At 42.6% G+C, this 21808-nt stretch overlaps 1 protein-coding gene across 5 annotated transcripts in view; it reads right to left on the minus strand.

Moving 5' to 3' along the window:
* Positions 1-3331: 3331 nt before the first annotated feature.
* lyst (lysosomal trafficking regulator) overlaps positions 3332-21808 on the minus strand; it is a 60018-nt gene continuing 41541 nt past the window's right edge. For 3 of the 5 annotated variants that reach the window (XM_058058306.2, XM_058058304.2, XM_078787193.1), the window contains 26 exons: positions 20927-21079; positions 20117-20308; positions 18040-18251; positions 17743-17952; positions 16985-17161; positions 16831-16907; positions 16565-16753; positions 13939-14084; positions 13762-13858; positions 13581-13642; positions 13468-13523; positions 13236-13388; positions 12896-13140; positions 11243-11309; positions 11005-11161; positions 9392-9532; positions 9070-9287; positions 8771-9001; positions 7381-7570; positions 7169-7305; positions 6977-7075; positions 6523-6662; positions 6336-6433; positions 4907-5063; positions 4758-4829; positions 3332-4694 (listed from right to left, as the gene is read on the minus strand). In XM_058058306.2, coding sequence (XP_057914289.2) covers positions 4556-4694; positions 4758-4829; positions 4907-5063; positions 6336-6433; positions 6523-6662; positions 6977-7075; positions 7169-7305; positions 7381-7570; positions 8771-9001; positions 9070-9287; positions 9392-9532; positions 11005-11161; positions 11243-11309; positions 12896-13140; positions 13236-13388; positions 13468-13523; positions 13581-13642; positions 13762-13858; positions 13939-14084; positions 16565-16753; positions 16831-16907; positions 16985-17161; positions 17743-17952; positions 18040-18251; positions 20117-20308; positions 20927-21079 — 3815 coding nt within the window. In that variant the 3' untranslated portion in view covers positions 3332-4555. Of the gene's footprint in view, positions 4695-4757; positions 4830-4906; positions 5064-6335; positions 6434-6522; positions 6663-6976; positions 7076-7168; positions 7306-7380; positions 7571-8770; positions 9002-9069; positions 9288-9391; positions 9533-11004; positions 11162-11242; positions 11310-12895; positions 13141-13235; positions 13389-13467; positions 13524-13580; positions 13643-13761; positions 13859-13938; positions 14085-16564; positions 16754-16830; positions 16908-16984; positions 17162-17742; positions 17953-18039; positions 18252-20116; positions 20309-20657; positions 20820-20926; positions 21080-21808 lie in introns of all 5 variants that reach the window. The other 2 variants (XM_058058300.2, XM_058058298.2) reach the window with 1 other exon arrangement.

The raw sequence follows: 21808 nt of genomic DNA on the forward strand, positions 1-21808 counted from the left end.
ACCTCGTACCGAAGTAGGAGGTGATATGAGCATCCAATGACATAATGGGTACCATAGTAAGTGTCAATATAGTGATATGTATAGCACATCATGACTGGTTCAAGACTCTTCATCCTTGTATTTAGCAAACATCAACTGCTTGTATTGTTTCTTGAATTGGCTCATCGTTGTGCATTGTTTGAGGTCCTTACTCAATCCATTCCATAGTTTGATTCCACATACTGAAATGCTATGGCTTTTTAACGTAGTCCTAGCATAGAAGTGTTTCAAATGTAGTTCTTCCCTGAGATCATATTTCTCCTCTCTTGTAGAGAAGTATTGGATGACATTTTTAGCTAATTGGTTATTTTTAGCCTTATGCATTATTTTAGCTGTTTGAAGATGAACTATATCAGCAAGTTGAAGTATTTGTGATTTTAGAAATAAGGAGTTAGTATGTTCTCTGTAGGCGGCATTATGAATTATCCTTACTGACCTTTTTTGCAGTACATTACAGCGAGTGAAGATTGCTTTTATAGTTATTAGCCCATATTTCCACACAATAAGTAAGATATGGTAGAACCAGAGAGCAATAAAGAGTGTGGAGTGATTTCTGATTGAGAACAAATTTTGCTTTGTTCAATACTGAAATATTTCTGGCCACCTTATGTTGTATATTTGTAATATGAGGTTTCCAGCTCATATTCTGATCCCCAGAAATGTATTTTCGTTCACCTTTCCAATGTCCACACCGTCTATTTGTATTAGCTGGTGCGTGTCCTTTCTGCTGTTACCAAACAGCATGATTTTAGTTTTACTTAGGTTCAAGGACAATCTATTAGCATCAAACCATCTTTTTAGTGTGACCATTTCTTCTCTGACCTTTCTAATGATTTCGTCTGTACTCCCTCCAGAACAAAAAGCAGTTATGAATTAAAATTATAATTATAAAAAATATTATAAATTATAATAATATGATAAAAAAATAAATAAAGATTGTGAATTAATGTGCAATTTAATTGGGCGGGGACATTAGTATGTGATGCCCACAACACAATTTAGCCCTGTCCCTTTAAGATGTACTCAAAGCTCAACTCAGATAAAAGACAACAAGTTCATCTATATTATAGATGAACTTATATATTATAGGGGTCTCAAACTCGCAGCCCGCGGGCCAAATGCGGCCCGCAGGATGCTAGTTTGAGGCCCCCGCCTTAATAGTTTGATATGGATGCCGTACAGTTTCATGTACCCAGAAATGACAGCTTAAAGCTGTGTGCACACCGGACACAATTGATGCGATTTTGCCCCGCCCATCATACGCAAACGAACGAGCCTGCCTGTTTTAGTTTTTCTCTCATCATCCATGACTGAGATCAAAGCACTGAAAAAGTGTTTTTTTTTTTTTTTTTTGAAAACCTGATGCACCCCAGCCTCACCCAGACCCTAGCTCCAGTGGCCCCCAAGTAAATGGAGTTTGAGACCCCTGATATATAATAAGCTGATACCTGTATTGACTGGATGGCCAGTGGGGGGGCTACCGTAGCTCTGGCATTGTTTTTCGACAATCTCTTAGAGAAATTGATAGCTGAGCAAAGTGATAAGGACGTTTCCAATACATACGTATTTTCTGGATTTTGCTCACCATCATGGTGGCCAAACCTGTACAGGGCATAATACAGAAGTTGATGCTAACTTTAGACTCCTTAGTTTACATGCCCACTCATGCTGCTACATAGAGCTTCCAATATTAACCAATTTAGATGCTGATTCACGCTTTAGAATTTAAGTCCAAGTCAACATTGTGAAAAATACTTTACCAGAAGCGGCTAAAGTAATCACGGAAAACCGACCTCCCGCTTGCAGTTCATGCAAGATGCAGTTTTATTAACAGATCCTCCACAAAATAGGCAGTTCTCTTCTGCTCTCCACACGGAAAGTTGTGTGCTGCAGTGAAACGGCGGTTAGACTTAACTATGTTCTGCACCACAAACCCCCAGCTATGGGGGTGTCTGAAGAGTGACCCCACCGTACTCCGCCACTAATAAGAGTAAATCACCCTCTAGAGCAGGGGTCTCAAACACGCGGCCCCCGGGCCAAATGTGGCCCGCAGGGCACTTGTTTTAGGCCCCCGCCTTGATATGAAAGTTTAATGTTAGTGCGGCCCGCGCAAGTTTGATATGGATGCTGTATGGTATCATGTACCCAGAAAAAATTATTACGTTTGATTAATGTTCATGTTAAAGGTTAAATAACTGTTAATAGTTATCCTCCCTATCCGTGTGGAAGTGGTAAGTTTTTGGCTTTTTAAGTTTAAAGGAAATAACTTGAAGGCTACCGTTTAGGTCGCTAGCTCTCTAGTTTGCGAGTTAGCATGTATCTCAAGACCCTGCAGTTGCGCAATATGTTGTAAATAAAAAGAGTATAAATGTGACTATAGTCGTGTTTTGTCATGTCTACAGGGCTCTAATAATGCTTTGTTCATTTTAATCTGAAAAAAATAATTTTTCTACCCACCAACTATATATGGTTTCTTAAGTTTTTATTATTTGCCGTTTTATTGTTATTATTATATTTATTTATTTATTACTGATTGATTGATTTTCTTTATTCTTGATTTGTTTATTTATTTTTCATTTTATTTTGTGTAGAAAAATAAAAAGTAAGATATTTGAGAACAGTGGAATGTTTTATCAGAGCTTCTCGTGTAGGAAATTGGAACCAAAGTGAAGTTTTTTTATTTTTTTTGTTTTTAAGAAATGCGTTTTTTTTTTTTTTTGGAAAACCTGATGCGGACCAGTCTCACCCAGACCCAAGCTCCAGTGGCCCCTAAGTAAATTGAGTTTGAGACCCCTGCTCTAGAGTGAACCCACTAGTGAGTAACTGGCCAAAAACTACAAAGAGGAGTTAAAACACTTCAGTTACATGAAGTTAACACACTTCACTGTAATGGATTGTGATCCTCATAAAGCTTCCAAGGTTCCTGCTCAAGAAGGCCCGTCTGAAGGTGACTGGTGAACAGTCAGCAAAGCAGAGAATGTGCTTTTCTCCCGCTTGGGAGAATGTGATGTGTTCAAATGCAGACAAAATTTCACATGTTTGCCAAATATAACCACTAATGCCGTCCCTACTCTCGAACATGGAGGTGGAAACATTCTGTTTTGGGGCAGTAGGCATCAGACAGAACACCAAAGATGTCTTCTATCATACGACCAGACCAACAGAGGAGCGCCTAAAAAACAAACACATTAAGATCCCGGAGTCGCGAATTTAATCCCAAATTCTATATTATTTTGTAAAGCTACTATTAAAAATACTGTTGCCAAGAAAGTGACACAAGCGGTGTAACAGGTCAAATATTTATATATATTTATACTCATCACTTGGTTTATTCACACACCCACACATATATATTACAAACAAAACTTTCAGTCCAAACTGCACAACCGAGCCCAGTGAGGTTAATTCAATCAGACAGTTTTTTTTTGTTTTTTACAACTTTAGACAGGCTTCACTTCTGCATAGCTCAAATTTATCTAGAGAGAAAAAAAAAAACACTTAAAAAAAATATTACATCGCATATTCCTTCATGCTGCTTTTTGTAGCAAGAGAGACGGTTGTGGTAAAAGGTGTCGGTGTAAATGTATGTACATGTAAGCACAGTAACGAGGCGAGGAAATCAGCAACGCGATCAGAAAACATTCATTCATACCAAATATTCCCTTTCTTGTAAACAAGTGAAATGTAAGACATTGCTGCAGGAGGCTCAAAAGGCAAAATAAAAATGACCTATTGCATGTCGTCAGATATTGCTTTCTGTGAGATGATTGAAGTTGACAGGCTGTGAATATTAAACCAAAAAGAAAAAAAAAAGTGCCATGATGATAATGAACAAAGTGCAGCAAAGTAGAAGCGGAATGGAAAAGAACATCTGCATGAAAACAGACATGCTTGGTCGCCTGTTCGATCAGACACACTTCAGGAAGTGTGTTTAAATCTACCGAAATATACTTCAATGGTGTCGGTAGATAGCTTGCAACGTAGTGCAACGGGCTGCTTATGAGGTCATATGAATAAAAAGGCAATATCAATACCATACAATAGATAGAAAGGACAGTTGCAAAGAGGAGCACGTCACCTCCATACAGTCAAGTGTCAATCTGGCATGCAGTAGTAGGACATCATGGCCCGTCCTTCCTTTGGCCGTTACAAAGAGGAGCAGACAAGCCCAGAGATGGAACGTTTGGCTGTTTAGCCAAGCTAGCAGCTTAATAGGGAGAGAGAGAGAAAAACAAAAACAAAACAGGAAACAACAGAAGAAAGCCACATGCAGAGATGCATTGTGTTTAAAGTGTCTGTTGCAGCCACAAGTCCACCAACCCAAACATTCCTCTATGTACGCTCTTATAATATATATTTATATAATATGGCTGGGGGGGGGGGCTTGCGTTAAAAGTCAAGCAGGGTATTTGAGGCTGTCATTTGTTTCTCTCCATGGGAGGAGTGAGGACACACCTGGGTGGTAGTAAACATCTCACACGCACACACACGCACGCATACATACATACATACATGCTCAGCCTGCGGCGTAGCTGCTTAGGAAAGAGTAGAACATGGGCAGCTTCATGCGCTGCTGGTCCCGCCGACACCACGCCATCACCGTGCCCTCGCTGTTGGCCGTGTACAGATGGTGGCCGTCACACGAGTACGTCAGGCTGAGGCAAACAGAAGACTCGTTACACAATCGCTACAACAAAAGCATACGCGTGCAATATTACCTGATGATAGGTTTGCAGGACTTGGGAAAGGTGATCTCTCGCACTGGTTTTAAGTCCCACGTGCTCCAAAGCCTAAAAGGGGAAATGGAGATTGTGGTGGACACAATATTTATCGAAAGCAATAAATTCATGAAAAAGAAAACACTCACCTGACGACTCCATTTTCTAGCCCGCCAGCGATGACGTTGACAGACACGCCCTCCGGTTGATTGGAGAACGCCACGGAGCAAATGATCTCTCTGCAGTGCACATGGCCGATGAGGTCTCCGTTCACCGTCCACAGACGCAGGTCGCTACCTCCACCCACTGTACACATAAACCCAACGTGGGTTCAAATGCAAGAACGATGTAGGCATATACTGTATTTTCTGGACTATAAGTCGCTCCAGAGTATAAGTCGCACAAGGCCAAAAATGCATAATTAAGTAGAAAAAAACATACATAAGTCGCACTGGAGTATAAGTCACATTTTTTGCGGGTAATTTATTTTACAAACGACTTGACCAAAACCTTGGAAGGCAAGTTCTAACATTAATAAAAGAATAGTGAACAGGCTAAATAGATGTAAGATATGCTAACATAATGGTTAATCAGCTACACAAAAAATAATGAACTAATGAAAAATGAACAGAAAAGGTGTCCAGTGTTTATGTAACATAAACTGTTTTTTCATTTATAAGTCGCTCTGGAGTATTAGTCACAGGAACAGCCAACCTATGAAAAAAGTGCAACTTATAGTCTGGAAAATTCGGTATATATATATATATATATATATATATTTGTGTAAACAAACAGGAGTGTAAATGTGACTATAGGGGTGTTATCTCATGTCTGCAGGGCTCTAATAATGGTCAAACACGTATTTAAAAGGTCACAAACTGATTTTCTATGCTCTAACTACAAATATATTCAATTTAATAAACATTGAATCCTGCTTTGGGGGTGGCACGGCGATCTAGTGGTTAGCGCACAGACCTCACAGCTAGGAGACCAGGGTTCAATTCCACCCTCGGCCATCTCTGCGTGGAGTTCGCATGTTCTCCCCGTGCATGCGTGGGTTTTCTCCGGGTACTCCGGTTTCCTCCCACATTCCAAAAACATGCTAGGTTAATTGGCGACTCCAAATTGTCCATAGGTATGAATGTGAGTGTGAATGGTTGTTTGTCTATATGTGCCCTGTGATTGGCTGGCCACCAGTCCAGGGTGTACCCCGCCTCTCGCCCGAAGACAGCTGGGATAGGCTCCAGCACCCCCGCGACCCTTGTGAGGAAAAGCGGTAGAAAATGAATGAATGAATGAATCCTGCTTTGCCAAATGCGCCAAATTGGGGTCGGGTCTAGAACCAATTAACTGTGGTAAACAAGGTACGGCTCTATTTTCTTTTCATCTGACCCTTTTCCCCCCATGTTACTGAAATAGTGCTTTGTTGTGGTCTGCATCAAACATAAAAGAAAAATAAACACAATCTGCCTGAAATGCGAAATTGTCACTGTATGGAACACAACCAATGACCTCCTGTACTTGACAGGGGCGTCAAGGATCCTAAAAGACCACTGACTTCTGGACTGGAGCTTTCACCTGAATCACAAACTGTGGCAATGTCACCGGTGGTCTCGCTTGCAGAAACTGCTGTTACGGGGCTCTTGTGGCCGGTGAGGCTTTGCACATAACACAGCCTAAAAACAAAACAACACAACATTTTGTTTATTCATGTGTGTACGTGCGTGTGTGTGTGTATATATATGTGTGTAGGCCTTGAGCCAACCTGTTGAGGTCCCAGAGGATGCAGGTGCCGTCCGTGCTGACGCTGATGAGAATGCTGTAAGGTTTGCACACAAACAGGCTGGTGACCTCCCCCGTGTGTCCGTACAGGTGAACCTGAGACTCCACCTCCATCTCCGATGGCTAAAAAACACACACACACACATTAGAGACACAGATTGTGAAGGATTCATCTCAGGTTTTGTGACGTATTTTGGTTGGTGTTAACTGTCACAGAAAGGGAAGCAAGAATCCCTGTTTGAACCCCTTAATCCCACTTGTGGGCTCACTGGAAATGTGATTCAAGGGCAACTGTGATGTGACTAATGAGGCTGAGCGTATGAGCGCTGCACGCCTCTTAAAAGAAGAGGAAAAAAACAGGAGTGGGGGGATGTGTGTGTGTGTGTGTGAGATGTGGAGGCGGAGGGCTAGAGGGGTACGTCGCCATGGAAACCCACTGTGGTGCTAGTGAAGCGGTTGCTGTAGGCGGTGATGACTCCACACTTGCTTCCCGTAAATAGCTGGCAGCCATCGGGCACCCAAGCACAGCTGGTCACCTGGAGGAGACGCGCGTACACACGCAGTCAGACGGACGGCGAGATGGCAGCTGATCGCCGCGATTGTTAGCATATGGTTAGCATATGGTTCACCTGGTGCAGTGGGGAGCACTGAATGAAGTTGATGGGCGGTTCGCTCTGTTTACTCTTCAGCCTTAGTATGTTATCTGCGTAGCCCCAACTCAAGATGGCCGACCATTGGATGTCTGTGCTGTGCATGCTCCGAACACCTGCACGGTACACCAAGTACATATCAAAGTATCACACCAGGATGCGCGGTACTGCAAAAAACACCTGTGTCCTACCCTGTTCCTTGCTGTAAATCATCATGAGGCAGAACTTGCGTGACAGTCCGCAAATGGCCCGTGTCGGCAAAGCCAGAAGTGATCCAAACCTCTCACCATGAGGCTGGCTGAAGCAGACCACCGGATCGGGAGCACTAGGGGAGCCCACGTACTCGCCCCACTTCAGACCCTTGATCCACGGCAGTGGGCTCTGTGGGCAAGGCAGACTCAGGTTAGCTAGTATACTGTAAAAAAACGTGGTGAGACCATGATGAGCAAATGTACACTTATGACTGTAGGACTATAAATCCATATAATTCATCAATCAAATTACACTCCTACTGATGAGGTTGAACGGCCCCATTATTCATTCATTCATTCATTCACTACCGCTTTTTCCTCACAAGGGTCGCAGGGGTGCTGGAGCCTATCCCAGCTGTCTTTGGGCGAGAGGCGGGGTACACCCTGGACTGGTCACCAGCCAATCACAGGGCACATATAGACAAACAACCATTCACACTCACATTCATACCTATGGACAATTTGGAGTCACCAATTAACCTAGCATGTTTTTGGAATGTGGGAGGAAACCGGAGTACCCGGCGAAAACCCACGCATGCACGGGGAGAACATGCAAACTCCACACAGGGATGGCCGAGGGTGGAATTGAACCCTGGTCTCCTAGCTGTGAGGTCTGCGTACTAACCACTCATCCGTCGTGCAGCCTAATATAGTGTAAATTTTTATTTTTGTCACATACCAAAGTAGGAGGTGATATGAGCATCCAATGACATAATGGGTACCATAGTAAGTGTCAATATAGTGATATGTATAGCACATCATGACTAGACAAACAACCATTCACACTCACATTCATACCTATGGACAATTTGGAGTGGCTAATTAACCTAGCATGTTTTTGGAATGTGGGAGGAAAGCAGAGTACCCGGAGAAAACCCATGCATGCACGGTGAGAACATGCAAACTCCACACAGAGATGGCCGAGGGTGGAATTGAACCCTAGTCTCCTAGTTGTGAGGTCTGCGCGCTAACCACTAGACCGCTGTGCCGCCCCCAAAGCATGATTCAATGTTTATTAAATTGAATATATTTGTAGTTAGAGCATAGAAAACCAGCTTGTGACCTTCTAAATACATGTTTTACTATTATTAGAGCCCTGCAGACATGAGATAACACCCCTATAGTCACCTTTAGACTCCTGTTCTTTGTTTACATAAATATATCATATTCACCGGACTATAAGTCACACTTTTTTTCATAGGTTGGCTGTACCTGCGATGTTTTAACAGTAATATGACCGCAAATCATTGTGTGGGAAAAAAAATAGTAGTATATGATCCGCTTTAAAACTTTCTAGATGGAACTGAACCAGTTTGGGTATTGAGCTTACAGGGCAGATGATCTCCTTAGCCTGCTCTCGGGTTTCTCTGAAGGCCAGCTGAACCAGGAGACCCATAGCGGCCGGCAGCTCGCCCTCCATCATGAGTTTGGGACCAGCCCTGCTCGCATGGGAGGTGCTGAAAAGCTGCCTGGGAGTCTGCCCGTAAGTCTTGATCATGGTCTCCAGCGCTCTTCGCTGAACTGGGTCTTCTACAGCCGATACGTCCATGCCAAAATAGGTCTGTGAAAGTTGACAGAAATATGTTATATTTTTGGATCGAACGTGATTCAAAAGCAAGGGATTCTTACAGCTGGGTGGAAGACGTTGATAGCTTGGACGGCAGCTTTGCCTTTTTGCTTGAGTCCAAACACCAGGTCGATCCACTGACACAGCGTCTGAGACACTTGGTCCGACTCCAGCGCCTGGCGGTGAATCAGGATGAACAGACGCGGGTCGTTGCGGGCCCAGGGAGGCAAATTGACATGGTTTACCCTCTCGCTGTTCTGACGGACCCCAAAATCAAAGCCTGTTGAGACAAATGATCAATTTTCCAGCTTTGAGGAAGTGCTTGAGGATTATAAAAAACAAAAAAACACCAATCAGTAGATTTTCAAGTGTAAACATAATAACCCTCTCTGTTGACCAGGAATTCTGGGAGGTAGAAAAACTCAGGGATGAGCTCTTTCACATCCGTCATGGACTCGTAGGAGGAGAGGCGCCATGTGGTGTTCATGGAGTGAAACGTCCGGTCCGGGATATCAAAGCTCTGATCTGATTAAGACCAAAGACAATCTAATTAGAAATTCGATTCAGTGATTGGAAGGACGCCCCTTTGATGACCTTAGACACCACGTTCGCTGAATACATTTAGACGTCTCCCAGGATCACAATAGAGATTGGATGAATGAAAAAGGTAATTACAGGAGGGAGGAAAAAAAGAGATGAAGGACAAATATAAAAGACAAAGTAACCTTTCATGGCTGTGCTAGAACACGTTTGGATGGGAGCACTAAAAGCGTCACCACTTGTGCTTTTTTTTTAGCGTATGCACACTCTCCTAATATTATCTCCTGTTAAAGAACTATTTAACTATTATTTTGCATTTACACAGGTAGTTAGTTTTTCTCGATTGTTTAAACACATTTTCTGAAAGGATGCCTCATATTCTCAGAACTCTACACACAAATCCAAAAATCACTCACACATTTCTGAAAACCCCTCAATTCTGCTGCAAAATGAAACTTTACATCCAAAACAGTCTTCATTCTTCTCAAAATGGTGTTTTGTCTCCAAATGATGCACACAAACCACAATATGAACAAACATTTATATGAACCAGTTGAACACTGATGTGCTCAGTGTAAAACACTGTGATTACATCATATTCATCATGACTCGGGCCTTTTTGTGTTCAGTTTGACATAAAATATTTTAGAATTGTTTTTTGTTTTTTTGGTATTTTTTTGACTCAGAACACATAATTACACAGAAATATATTTTTTCATTTTTCACAGAAAAACAATCTACGAAGTGTTCATCACAGCCAACACAAAGTTCCACATACAGTAGTCTGCATCTAAACGTATACAGCTTCAGTTCAAGAAATAATAATAATCATAAAAAAAAATCAATCAATAACAAAGCAAAAGACTATGCTGCATCACGACTTCTGTTTGGGTCAGGCCACAGCACCAAATCTACATCACATGCAAGGTTTTCTCTGGCCAAGCAGCGGGGGAAATATCGCCTAGCATGGCCAATCCAGCCATGGAAAGCATCCGCTGGAATCTCTCCACATGCATCTTCCATAGCTTGGAGAAGGGGATTGTGTGTTTGTGGATTTCTGACCCTTTGCCCAGCCTCCCTCATTGTTAGACCGCTAATTGTAAAAATGTGTGACAGGTGTTTACCCATGTGATGAGTCAGTGTGAATAATAGGAATATTCATTTGACTGTTTTGAGTGGCATTGTGTTCTTTGCGAAAACAAGAAGTTTACTTCATGAAAATTGTGCCAAAACTCAGAGAATTGTGTGTAGTGTTTTGAAAAAAGTGTGTTGTAGATCTGCAGTCTGAGTGTAAAGCAGGAATTGTGCTTATAGTTTAGCAGACTTGGTTCATGGAGTTGGTGCATTGGTTATATGTTGTGGTCATTGGGTGTCAGGCATCACAAATTGTGTGTAAACAATGGAGGAAAAACTGTAAATAAAAAAACGGTCATAAAAGGTTAAAAAGAGTGCCTCACCCTGGTAGGCGAGGAACATCTTGGTGAAGGGTGGCATTCGCACCAAGAAGTGCAGCACAGTGCCGCTGTTGGAATAGTGAGAGCCGTAATGGTAAGGCTGGACAGGAGGCATGGGGTCGTCTTCTCGGATGCCCTTCCTGTACTCCTCTTCCAAATACTACACAACAAAAACAAAAACACTGTCAAAACGTTTGACACTCCAAAAAAATGTGATGAATAAAGACAAGACTGATCTTACTCTGTAATTGTCCACATAGCGATCTTCTTTCTCTTTTGATTGGACGGCAATTGGCTTGCTTAAATTCCTGCATGACAGCAAAATATTAGAGATGCTTGATATTGGCTTTTTTTACCGAGATCGTCCAGCACTTCATAACAAGACAGCAGCTTTTCACTCAAACTATAATTTAGCTGTAATGAACACATTATTACTCCGGTTTCCTCCCACATTCCAAAAACATGCTAGGTTAATTGGTGACTCCAAATTGTCCATAGGTATGAATGTGAGTGTGAATGGTTGTTTGTCTATATGTGCCCTGTGATTGGCTGGCGACCAGTCCAGGGTGTACCCCGCCTCTCGCCTGAAGACAGCTGGGATAGGCTCCAGCACCCCCGCGACCCTCGTAGAAAATGAATGAATGAATGAACACATTATGCTTCAACTGTAATGCAAACATGTGATATGTGTGACATTAAATATTCAATATTAAACATGCATATTGAATATTTACACACTCAGTTTCACAGTTTCATAAGGTCTCACTTACTCGCTGATATCAATATTGGCACCAAAAAAAAAAACTAAACAAAAACGATACAGACATGATTGCATTGGCATACAAATTTTTCTGCTGATATCGATATTAGCACTCGAGTGACAACAATAATTTCCAGCTGTAAAATTGATATAATTGTGAGTGATATCCCTACAATTTACAAATATCTTTTCTTCTAATGCATAGTTTTTTATATAATAAGCCCATAGCTTAGCATATATTTTATATAATATAATAAGCCCAAAGCTATTCTTACCTTGACCAAATGGAATTCAGGTGAATTTATATTTGGACTTACATTATTTCTTATGTGAAAAATGTATTCGGTTAATGTCCATTTTAGTTCTTTGAGTTTTTTGAGTTCTTTTCAGTGTCACTTATACACAGGTACAAGCAAAACTGTGCTCCATCCATACCTATACAACATAATGGATAAAAGGATGACCGGGCAATAAACGGGGCAAGAGAAAAGGGAACAACAAGAGGAGAGGGAAGGGGGAAAAAAAGACAATTCCAAATTAAGCTCCTACGGGGGAGCACAGTGAGGGACTGGCAGAAAACCTCCACTGCAACATAGGCACAAATAAACACCTTTACAATAGACTCCAGACTTGCATCAAGGGAGGGGGGGAAGGAGGAGTGAAGGTGTTCCCAGCACAAGCCGGCAGCCTGCTACAGGAAATGCAGCCATAATCGTTTATTCATTCATTCATTTTCTACTGCTTTTCCTCATGAGGGTCGCGGGGGGGTGCTGGAGCCTATCCCAGCTGTCTTCAGGCGAGAGGCGGGGTACACCCTGGACTGGTAGCCAGCCAATCACAGGGCACATATAGACAAACAACCATTCACACTCACATTCATACCTATGGACAATTTGGAGTCGCCAATTAACCTAGCATGTTTTTGGAATGTGGGAGGAAACCGGAGTACCCGGAGAAAACCCACGCATGCACAAGGAGAACATACAAACTGCACACAGAGATAGCCGAGGGTGGAATTGAACCCTGGTCTCCTAGGTGTGAGGTCGTGCAGCCATAATCGGTGCAAGCTAAATATGCCTCTGGTTTAAACTCCAGTCAATACTAAGCCTAAGTGCAAATCAAAGCAGCACTGACCTGTAGATGGTAGAGTCCTGCAGATCCAGAGTCTCACTGGTATAATCTCGCAGGATGAACGGGAACACCGGGTACTGCATGAGGTCGTTGAAGGAGCGACCGGCGTGCTTGTTGAGATGTGTGAGATACTCAAAGTTGGAGATCTGGCCCGAGCCCCACAACTGCGTGAGTGGCGTGATGTTGCCGTGCTCCAGCAGGTTGGGCAAATCAGATGTCAGGATGTTGTGGTACACGTCATCACGGAACTTCAGGGAGAAACATGACAGACATTTTTACACTGCAATGGTATGTAGAAAAAAAATTGTTAGGCAATAATGAAACAACTTCTTGTTCGGTTTACCTTGTTGTTGTCAAAGGCTAACAGCAGCGTTCGACCGTTGGTGAGGAATATCTCCACAGCGTTGTCTCTCAATTGCCACCATCGCTTGTGCACCTCCTTGATCTCCTCATAGGTCCAAGAGAAGGAAGGTGCCTCCGTTTCACCGTGCAGGCTCTGTTCAAACACATACACTAGTACACCGAGCAGCCTCGTTGCATGAGCTGCATCGACAATGGCAGCCTTCGGGCTGTACCTGGATGTCATGAGCGTCCGCAGCATTGTCTTCGACAAAGTACATTCCAGACTTCCCTGTGAGACAACACAAGGTCAGTGAGATGTATGCGGAGCACACCACTCTTGTCTTACCTAGAAGCAGCTCCCCTGCTGTTTCTCTGGCGGGGGCAACACTGATGCAGCGTCTTGTGAACCTGGGGATATAAAAATGTTCTATCTTCTCATTAACCCAGCAGATATGTGATGTCTCAAAGTCAAGCAGCTTCGTTAGCGATTTCAAAAAGATAGCATCACGAGTGGAAGGAAAGCATACCTGATGGGCTCGCTAGTAGCTTTGTCTTTCACAGTGGAGGAGAAGGATGAGTGTGTCTTATCCTCAAACAGGAACGACAGCGGCGGCTTCAATGTATCTAAATATTGCAAGTGGATGAGATTTGGATCTCTGATAAAAAGAGCTACAACACGCTTTAAAGGTGTTTCGGTTTTTCACCTTCAGGCTTACGTCGGTCTTTGAGCAAGTATTTGTTTGGGATGGTGAGGTAGCATCTTTGTAGCCTTCGCCGTTCACGGTTCGGGCCTTCAGTCGGGTCCAATTGCCAGGATGTCGGGTAGGAAGTCTGGTCGTACCAAACAGCACTGAAAAACAATGGCAGAGTGGCAGGAAATGAGAATCATGAAGTACAAATTGATGTGCACGTGGAAATGATTTCATCACAAAGATGAGTGTGATACCCAGCCAAGTGTTGAGTATGAGGACAACAATCACGTTAATCACATTCCCAATGACGAAAGCATCAAAGAACAAACAGTAGTCACTTTATCATTATGTTTTTCCTTTAGCAAATAGGCTAAAATGTGACTGTAATGCTAGCACTGTAGCTCACAAAGCTATGCTCATGTTGTTGTATATGATATATGATGATATATGGTGTAAGTGCAGTGTTACGGGTTGTAAATAAAATGAGGATAAAGTAAACAGTAGCTTTTCTTGGAGCCACACACTCCTGGCACATTAGCTCATTAGCATTAAAGCTACAGACACACTAAACTTCGTGTTTGCGGTGTCCCACTGCCTAAATTCCAGCTTCAAGGCTAGATTTTGGGTATTACTCCTCTGGCTTCCCGATCCCCAACGCATTCACTTCAAAATTCTTCTCATCACCTACAAAGGCCTCCACGATCTGACCCCCCCCCCCATATCTCACAGACCTGCTCCATCCACACAATCCCCCGCGTCCCCTTCGCTCCTCAGACTCCAACCTCCTGGCACTCCCCTGTAAGACCAAGCTTGGAGAGACAGAGCCTTCTCCATCGCTGCCCCCACCCTCTGGAACTCTTTGCCCCATTCACTCCATGCTTGCCCTGACTTTCCCAGTTTCAAAAAACAACTAAAAACCCACCTCTTTAAATCTGTTTTTAACCCTTAATAGGGCAAGTAATCATATATGGTAACTTAAAATAACAGGGTTTCCCCATGTCTCAACAAGGCAACAGAGTCATGTGACTTTCTCATGCCAATCAGCCAAGATCAGATAATGTCACAGGAAGTGACATCATGGGCTGTGATCAATCAGGAGTGAGCCAGAGAGTATCAAACTTCCTTTTTAATTCAGAAGTCGGAAATTGCAATTTTCTGACGCTTGGGGCACACTCTCGGCCCAAACATAAAAACTAACCATGATAAGTTGATCACAGTCACTCTAACTACTGTTAGACTCTGTTGATGTCACCTTGTACAGTTTGACCTGTCCCTTTTCCATAACCTAAATGGGCAAGGAACCGTATATGGTAACTTCTTTGATCTTGATTTGCACCCAAAACCTGACACTTTTTTTAAAAGCAAAAAGAGAAAAAATGTCTTCTTATAGCCCCCAATAACACTCAAGGATTGAATTTTTAAATTTCTCAGTATTTCAGTCAGTGCCCTATAAAGGGTTAATGTCTAAGTTTTTATATCTGACTGCTGTGCCCCGCCCCGCTTTTTCTCATGTTCATGTTTTGTGTCTTCTACTCTGTTTACTTGCTTTTATTCAACTCCATTCTTCTCTAAAGTGTCTGAGTATTTTGAAAAGCGCTATACAAATAAAGTGTATTATTATTATTATTAGGGCGGCACGGCGGACGAGTGGTTAGTGCGCAGACCTCACAGCGAGGAGACCAGGGTTCAATTCCACCCTCGGCCATCTCTGTGTGGAGTTTGCATGTTCTCCCCGTGCATGCGTGGGTTTTCTCCGGGTACTCCGGTTTCCTCCCACATTCCAAAAACATGCTAGGTTAATTGGCGACTCCAAATTGTCCATAGGTATGAATGTGAGTGTGAATGGTTGTTTGTCTATATGTGTCCTGTGATTGGCTGGCGACCAGTCCAGGGTGTACCCCGCCTCTCGCCCGAAGACAGCTGGGATAGGCTCCAGCACCTCCCGCGACCCTCGTGAGGAAAAGCGGTAGAAAATGAATGAATGAATTATTATTATTACACTTTGGAGCGGACACCTCGGGTTCAAATCTCCACTCGTAAGCACCATCTGTATTCGTCAGGAAGAGCTCACGCCAAAAATCAGTATGCAAATCAAAAAGATCCACTGTGGCGACCTCGTAATCAGGGAAAAAGCCGAAAGAATAACACTATTGTGGGACCTCAGACCGAAAATAGTATATAGTCGTCCCTCGTTTATCACAGCTGAATGGTTTCAGACGCTGAAAAGTGAATTGCTGCAAAATTTCTGTGAAAATGCTTAACTTAGGCCATGAATACATTTAATTTGCTTAAATGTATGTTTTTCTTTTACTGATCATAGGCAATATTCAACCACAAAACACTCAATCATTCATTTACTGTGCTGCTACACACTTACTAATGTCGTGGGGTTATACTGGAGCCTGTTCTAGCTGACTTTGGGTGGGAGGCAGGGTAAACCCTGGTTTGATCACCAGCAATCATTTATTGAGTAGAATAAGGTTGTGATGTTAGCATCACGAGGGACAACGGTAATACAGGCCTTTCAAATTTGAGTCACGGGAGCATCAATGGAAGCTGTCACCCACATTGGACTTTTTTTTTTTTCAACAAAAGATTAGGACAAAATTCCGTAGGTGAGATGTATTTCTGTACCCACCGGTCATGTGTGAGTTGCTGCACGAGCTCCTGCCAGTGGCGGCTGGCACTCAGGTCAGTCTTATAGAGCCCTCTGATGTGCTGGATGACTTTCTTTCTCTCCATGCCTTGACGCAGAGACACATTCTGCGTTATGTCAGCCGCGATCTTCGAAATGTCTTTGGACTTTCCATCCAGCCTCTGGATGAGACTGCAGAAAGAAGATAAGTACAGCATTAGATTGAACTAATCAAAGGAAAGGACATTAAATATTTTTACTCTACTTACTTTCTCTGAGTGTTGGTCATTTTCTTTTCCCATGCTACTTTGCTTGTTTTTTCTTCTGCTTCATATTTCAATTTTTCCTGTTTGAAGTCAATTAGAAGTAAACAGTAAGTATTATGCCTATGGGGTAAGGTATGGCAGCTGTAGAAAGTCTTGCCTCTTTAATGGCCTTGAGCAGGTCCTGCTTGTGTGGAACGTTGGGTGGGATGCAGCGATGGCCACAAAGCTTGAGCGAGGTCATGAATATGCCCACGGCGTTCTGTTCGTCTTTGGTGAGGCAGTCCCTGTGGTCCTGAAGCATCTCGTAAAGGTACAGCGACAACTTGGGTCCATGCTGTGAGTGACATAGAATATATTGCCAGAAGAAAGGCTAGTCAGCTATGTTGGCCATTAAAACTCATTTCTCACTCTGAATCTTTAAAGTAATGTGCACCATATAATTTCAGAAAATCAGGATTCATTCATTTTCTACCACTTATCCTAGCGAGGGTTGCGAGGGGTGCTGGAGCCTATCCCAGCTGTCTTCGGCCGAGAGGCGGGGTACACCCTGGACTGGTCGCCAGCCAATCACAGGGCACATATAGACAAACAACTATTCACACTCACATTCATACCTATGGACAATTTGGAGTCACCAATTAACCTAGCATGTTTTTGGAATGTGGGAGGAAACCGGAGTACCCGGAATAAAACCCACGCATGAACGGGGAGAACATGCAAACTCCACACAGAGATGGCCGAGGGTGGGATTGAACAGAAAATCAGGATTTTCCGTAAATTCCTGATTATAAGCCAGTACTAGTTACTGGAATGTAACCCACGTGAACACCCGGCATGTACGATACAGTATACCCCTGTGTGTAGTCGATAAGGTAAATATAAAAACGTGAAGTCACAAAAAGGCTTTCCACTCACCTCCAGACCGGGGCTGAGGCTCTCCTTAAGGATATCCAAATGTCTTGGATCAAAAACAAAATCCAGTGCCTCCTTTCTGTCAAACAAGGGACGAGTCGGGCTCAGCGTGTGCACCAGCAGGCGACCAATTTGGACCCGAAATGTATCCCGACATGACCACAGGATCCTTCGCCACTGCTGATGTGGGGCTCCACCTCGACCGGTACTGCCCTGAGAAAACCAAACACAGCAATCAAAATTAATCAATTAAAGCTATAAAGCAACCACAATCCTAAAAAAATATATTTTTTGTTTTACCAGGCTGATTTTAATCCCCTCCATCATGAGTTTGAGGATGTCTTTCTGTAAACTCTTTTTACTTGCAGGTGGTAATGTGAAGGGAATCGGAGAATGCGGGGCAGAGGCTGAGCCACCCTCTTCATGTGTTTGGTCTCCTAATTCTGGTGTGAAAAGCTGTTGGTCTGGAGAATCTGGGATGTTCAGCAGGTCAAATAAATCCTGACTTACATCTAAAATTAGAAAAGCAACCAGAGAGACACTGGATTAGACAGGATGTTTAATCATATCACTTGCTAAAATCCAGTCTATCAATTCACCTTCTTTAAATTATGAGCTCATATTAAAAGCTTGGTGAAAGGTTTGTAATCATGCAAATCAAATCAACTTTATTTGTATAGCACTTTTCCTGCAAAGACATGCAACACAAAGTGCTTTACAGAATTAAAACAATTACCACAATTAAAAGGAAAAAACAAAAGAAAGCCCCTCCTTCCCACCCTCCATACTAGACCCAAACACACACACACACACACACACACACACACACACACACACACACACACACACAGTAGGGAGACATGGCATTGCACTGAGGATCAAGCAAACGCCACCTTTGGGGCCGTCCACACTGGGAGCAGCCGCAGGCCGTGCCATTGGAGGACCAGCACCTGGGCCCCCCGACTCCGACAGATGGGCGGACCCCCACATTAAAAGGGAGGAACCCCCAGCTGGCCGGGTCGAAGGGACCCAAGGATGGCACCCCCTCAGCAGACCCGACACAGCCCCCAGTGTGGAGGACCCCCCTGAGGAAACACTGGAGTTAAAAGCTGAAGACTAAGAGCATAAAATAGGACTAACAAGATAAAAACAAAACACTGGAGTTAAAAGCTGAAGACTAAGAGTATAAAATAGGACTAAAAAGATAAAAACAAAACACTGGAGTTAAAAGCTGAAGACTAAGAGTATAAAATAGGACTAAAAAGATAAAAACAAAACACTGGAGTTAAAAGCTGAAGACTAAGAGCATAAAATAGGACTAAAAAGATAAAAACAAAACACTGGAGTTAAAAGCTGAAGACTAAGAGCATAAAATAGGACTAAAAAGATAAAAACAAAACACTGGAGTTAAAAGCTGAAGACTAAGAGCATAAAATAGGACTAAAAAGATAAAAACAAAACACTGGAGTTAAAAGCTGAAGACTAAGAGCATAAAATAGGACTAAAAAGATAAAAACAAAACACTGGAGTTAAAAGCTAAAGACCAAGAGCATAAAATAGGACTAAAAAGATAAAAACAAAACACTGGAGTTAAAAGCTAAAGACCAAGAGCATAAAATAGGACTAAAAAGATAAAAACAAAACACTGGAGTTAAAAGCTAAAGACCAAGAGCATAAAATAGGACTAAAAAGATAAAAACAAAACACTGGAGTTAAAAGCTAAAGACCAAGAGCATAAAATAGGACTAAAAAGATAAAAACAAAACACTGGAGTTAAAAGCTGAAGACCAAGAGCATAAAATAGGACTAACAAGATAAAAACAAAACACTGGAGTTAAAAGCTAAAGACCAAGAGCATAAAATAGGACTAAAAAGATAAAAACAAAACACTGGAGTTAAAAGCTGAAGACTAAGAGCATAAAATAGGACTAACAAGATAAAAACAAAACACTGGAGTTAAAAGCTGAAGACCAAGAGCATAAAATAGGACTAAAAAGATAAAAACAAAACACTGGAGTTAAAAGCTGAAGACCAAGAGCATAAAATAGGACTAACAAGATAAAAACAAAGCACTGGAGTTAAAAGCTGAAGACCAAGAGCATAAAATAGGACTAACAAGATAAAAACAAAACACTGGAGTTAAAAGCTGAAGACTAAGGGCATAAAATAGTACTAAAAAGATAAAAACACAACACTGGAGTTAAAAGCTGAAGACCAAGAGCAAAAAAAATAGGACTAACAAGATAAAAACAAAACACTGGAGTTAAAAGCTGAAGACTAAGGTGCAAGTATGAAATGAACTGTAAAGCACGATAGCGATTTCAAATACTTCAATCCTAAAAATGTAGAATTAAAACTAAACTAAAACTAACTTTACCGTGATAAATGAGTCTGTTGACAGCAAGGACCACGAGCCTCTGCAGCCTCTGCACAAACTCAGTCTCACTGGCACGAATGGGGTTCTCCTGGCTCATTCGCCTCTGCATCATCTGGTTGAGCTCATCACTGGCTACGGAGCGCATTCGCATCAGTAGAGAATCTGTCTGGGCCAGAGAGAAGCGCCGTCGGCCTGCGAGTGCGACAGGAGCACGTGAGAACAGGCTTGTTAAATGTTGAAAAAAAAAAAAAATGCATATGAAAAACTGAAACGTCACAGCACACACACACACACGAGTGTGAAGATTCACTGATTAAAATACCATCTGTTCAGGAATGCTTAGCACTGATTTAGTTAAGCATTCTTCCATCAAAGTCATGCACACACACACAGAGAGAAGCACCAGTAGTGGATGAAGGAAGTGGGCGAATGTAATTGCCGCGTGAGTGAAAGGGAAAGGTGGGTGAGTTCACGGCAACATTTGAAAACATGTCCCATGTACGGGACAATGTTCTCCGCTGCGGACCGCAGTCCCAGCTACCTGCATCACAGTGGAGCATGTAGGATGGTGTTCCAGTAGGGGAGGGGAGGGGGGAGTCCTGGGATAGGAAGCTGAAGGGAGAGGGCAAGGGGATCTGACCATAGGAGCAGTAGTGCTGCCTGGGAATGCGGGGGATAATGGAGTCTTTCAAGGCAATGGAACCTTCAATTCGGATGAGGAGAGGATCGGTGAGAGTAGAGATGGTGGTGAGTTTTGCATTGAAATGGATAACAAAGCCTGTGAGGCACTCTTCGGTCTGACACACTCACCTGCGATGCTCTTTCGTTTCTGATATATGGCGTGATGAGGAGAGCTTGGTGCATTATGGGAGCTGCTCAGCTTTTGAGGTCCCTGATTGGCTGTGGTCTTTATGAACTCAATGGCCGACTGAAGGACGCGAAACTGCAAAGCAACTGCCATCTCTAGAACCAAATGGAATGGGACGGTGGTGGAGTCACACAACAATACAAAAACAATAACACAAAACAAGCAGTCATGTTAAAATGCCTGACGAGCCACAGATTGATTTTATCAATTAGGAATCAGTCATTATACGGCTAATAATGAAGTAAAATATAACAGGAAAAACGTGTTCCACTCTGTGGTTAAAGATAATGAATCCTGTTTTGTTCTGCAGCAGAACTTGACAGCTTGATGTCTTACATCAGGGGTCTCAAGCTCGCGGCCCGCGGGCCAAATGCCCGCTAGTTTGAGGCCCCCACCTTGATACCAAAGTTTAATGTTGAAATGACAGCATAAAGCTGTGTGCACACCGGACACAATTAACATGATTTTGCCCCGCCCATACTGTTACCCTACCCTGTTACCCCGCCCTGTTTTGCTTTGCATTAGCAATGAAGCTAAAGGCTTATGACGCTGGGTACAAATAAATGCAGGAAATGATTTGGAATCAAAACGGAAAATACACGTCAAGATAAAGCATCTCATCAAACATGTTGTTAAAGTTACGACGCTGCTCCCAGATGGAACTGAGTACGATGCTAACTTGCTAATTGGGTGAAATTATTAAGTTTCATTAATGTTCATGTTAAAGGTTAAATAACTGTTAATACTGTACATTTGAATCTGAAAATTAGTAATTTCTCTAATAATTTCTCTACCAACTGTATGTGGTTTCTTACGTTTTTCTT

This window comes from Doryrhamphus excisus, linkage group LG20, assembly GCF_037039965.1.
Source record: "Doryrhamphus excisus strain RoL-2023G ecotype Guam linkage group LG20, RoL_Dexc_Guam_v1.1, whole genome shotgun sequence".
Classification (NCBI taxonomy): Eukaryota; Metazoa; Chordata; class Actinopteri; order Syngnathiformes; family Syngnathidae; genus Doryrhamphus; species Doryrhamphus excisus.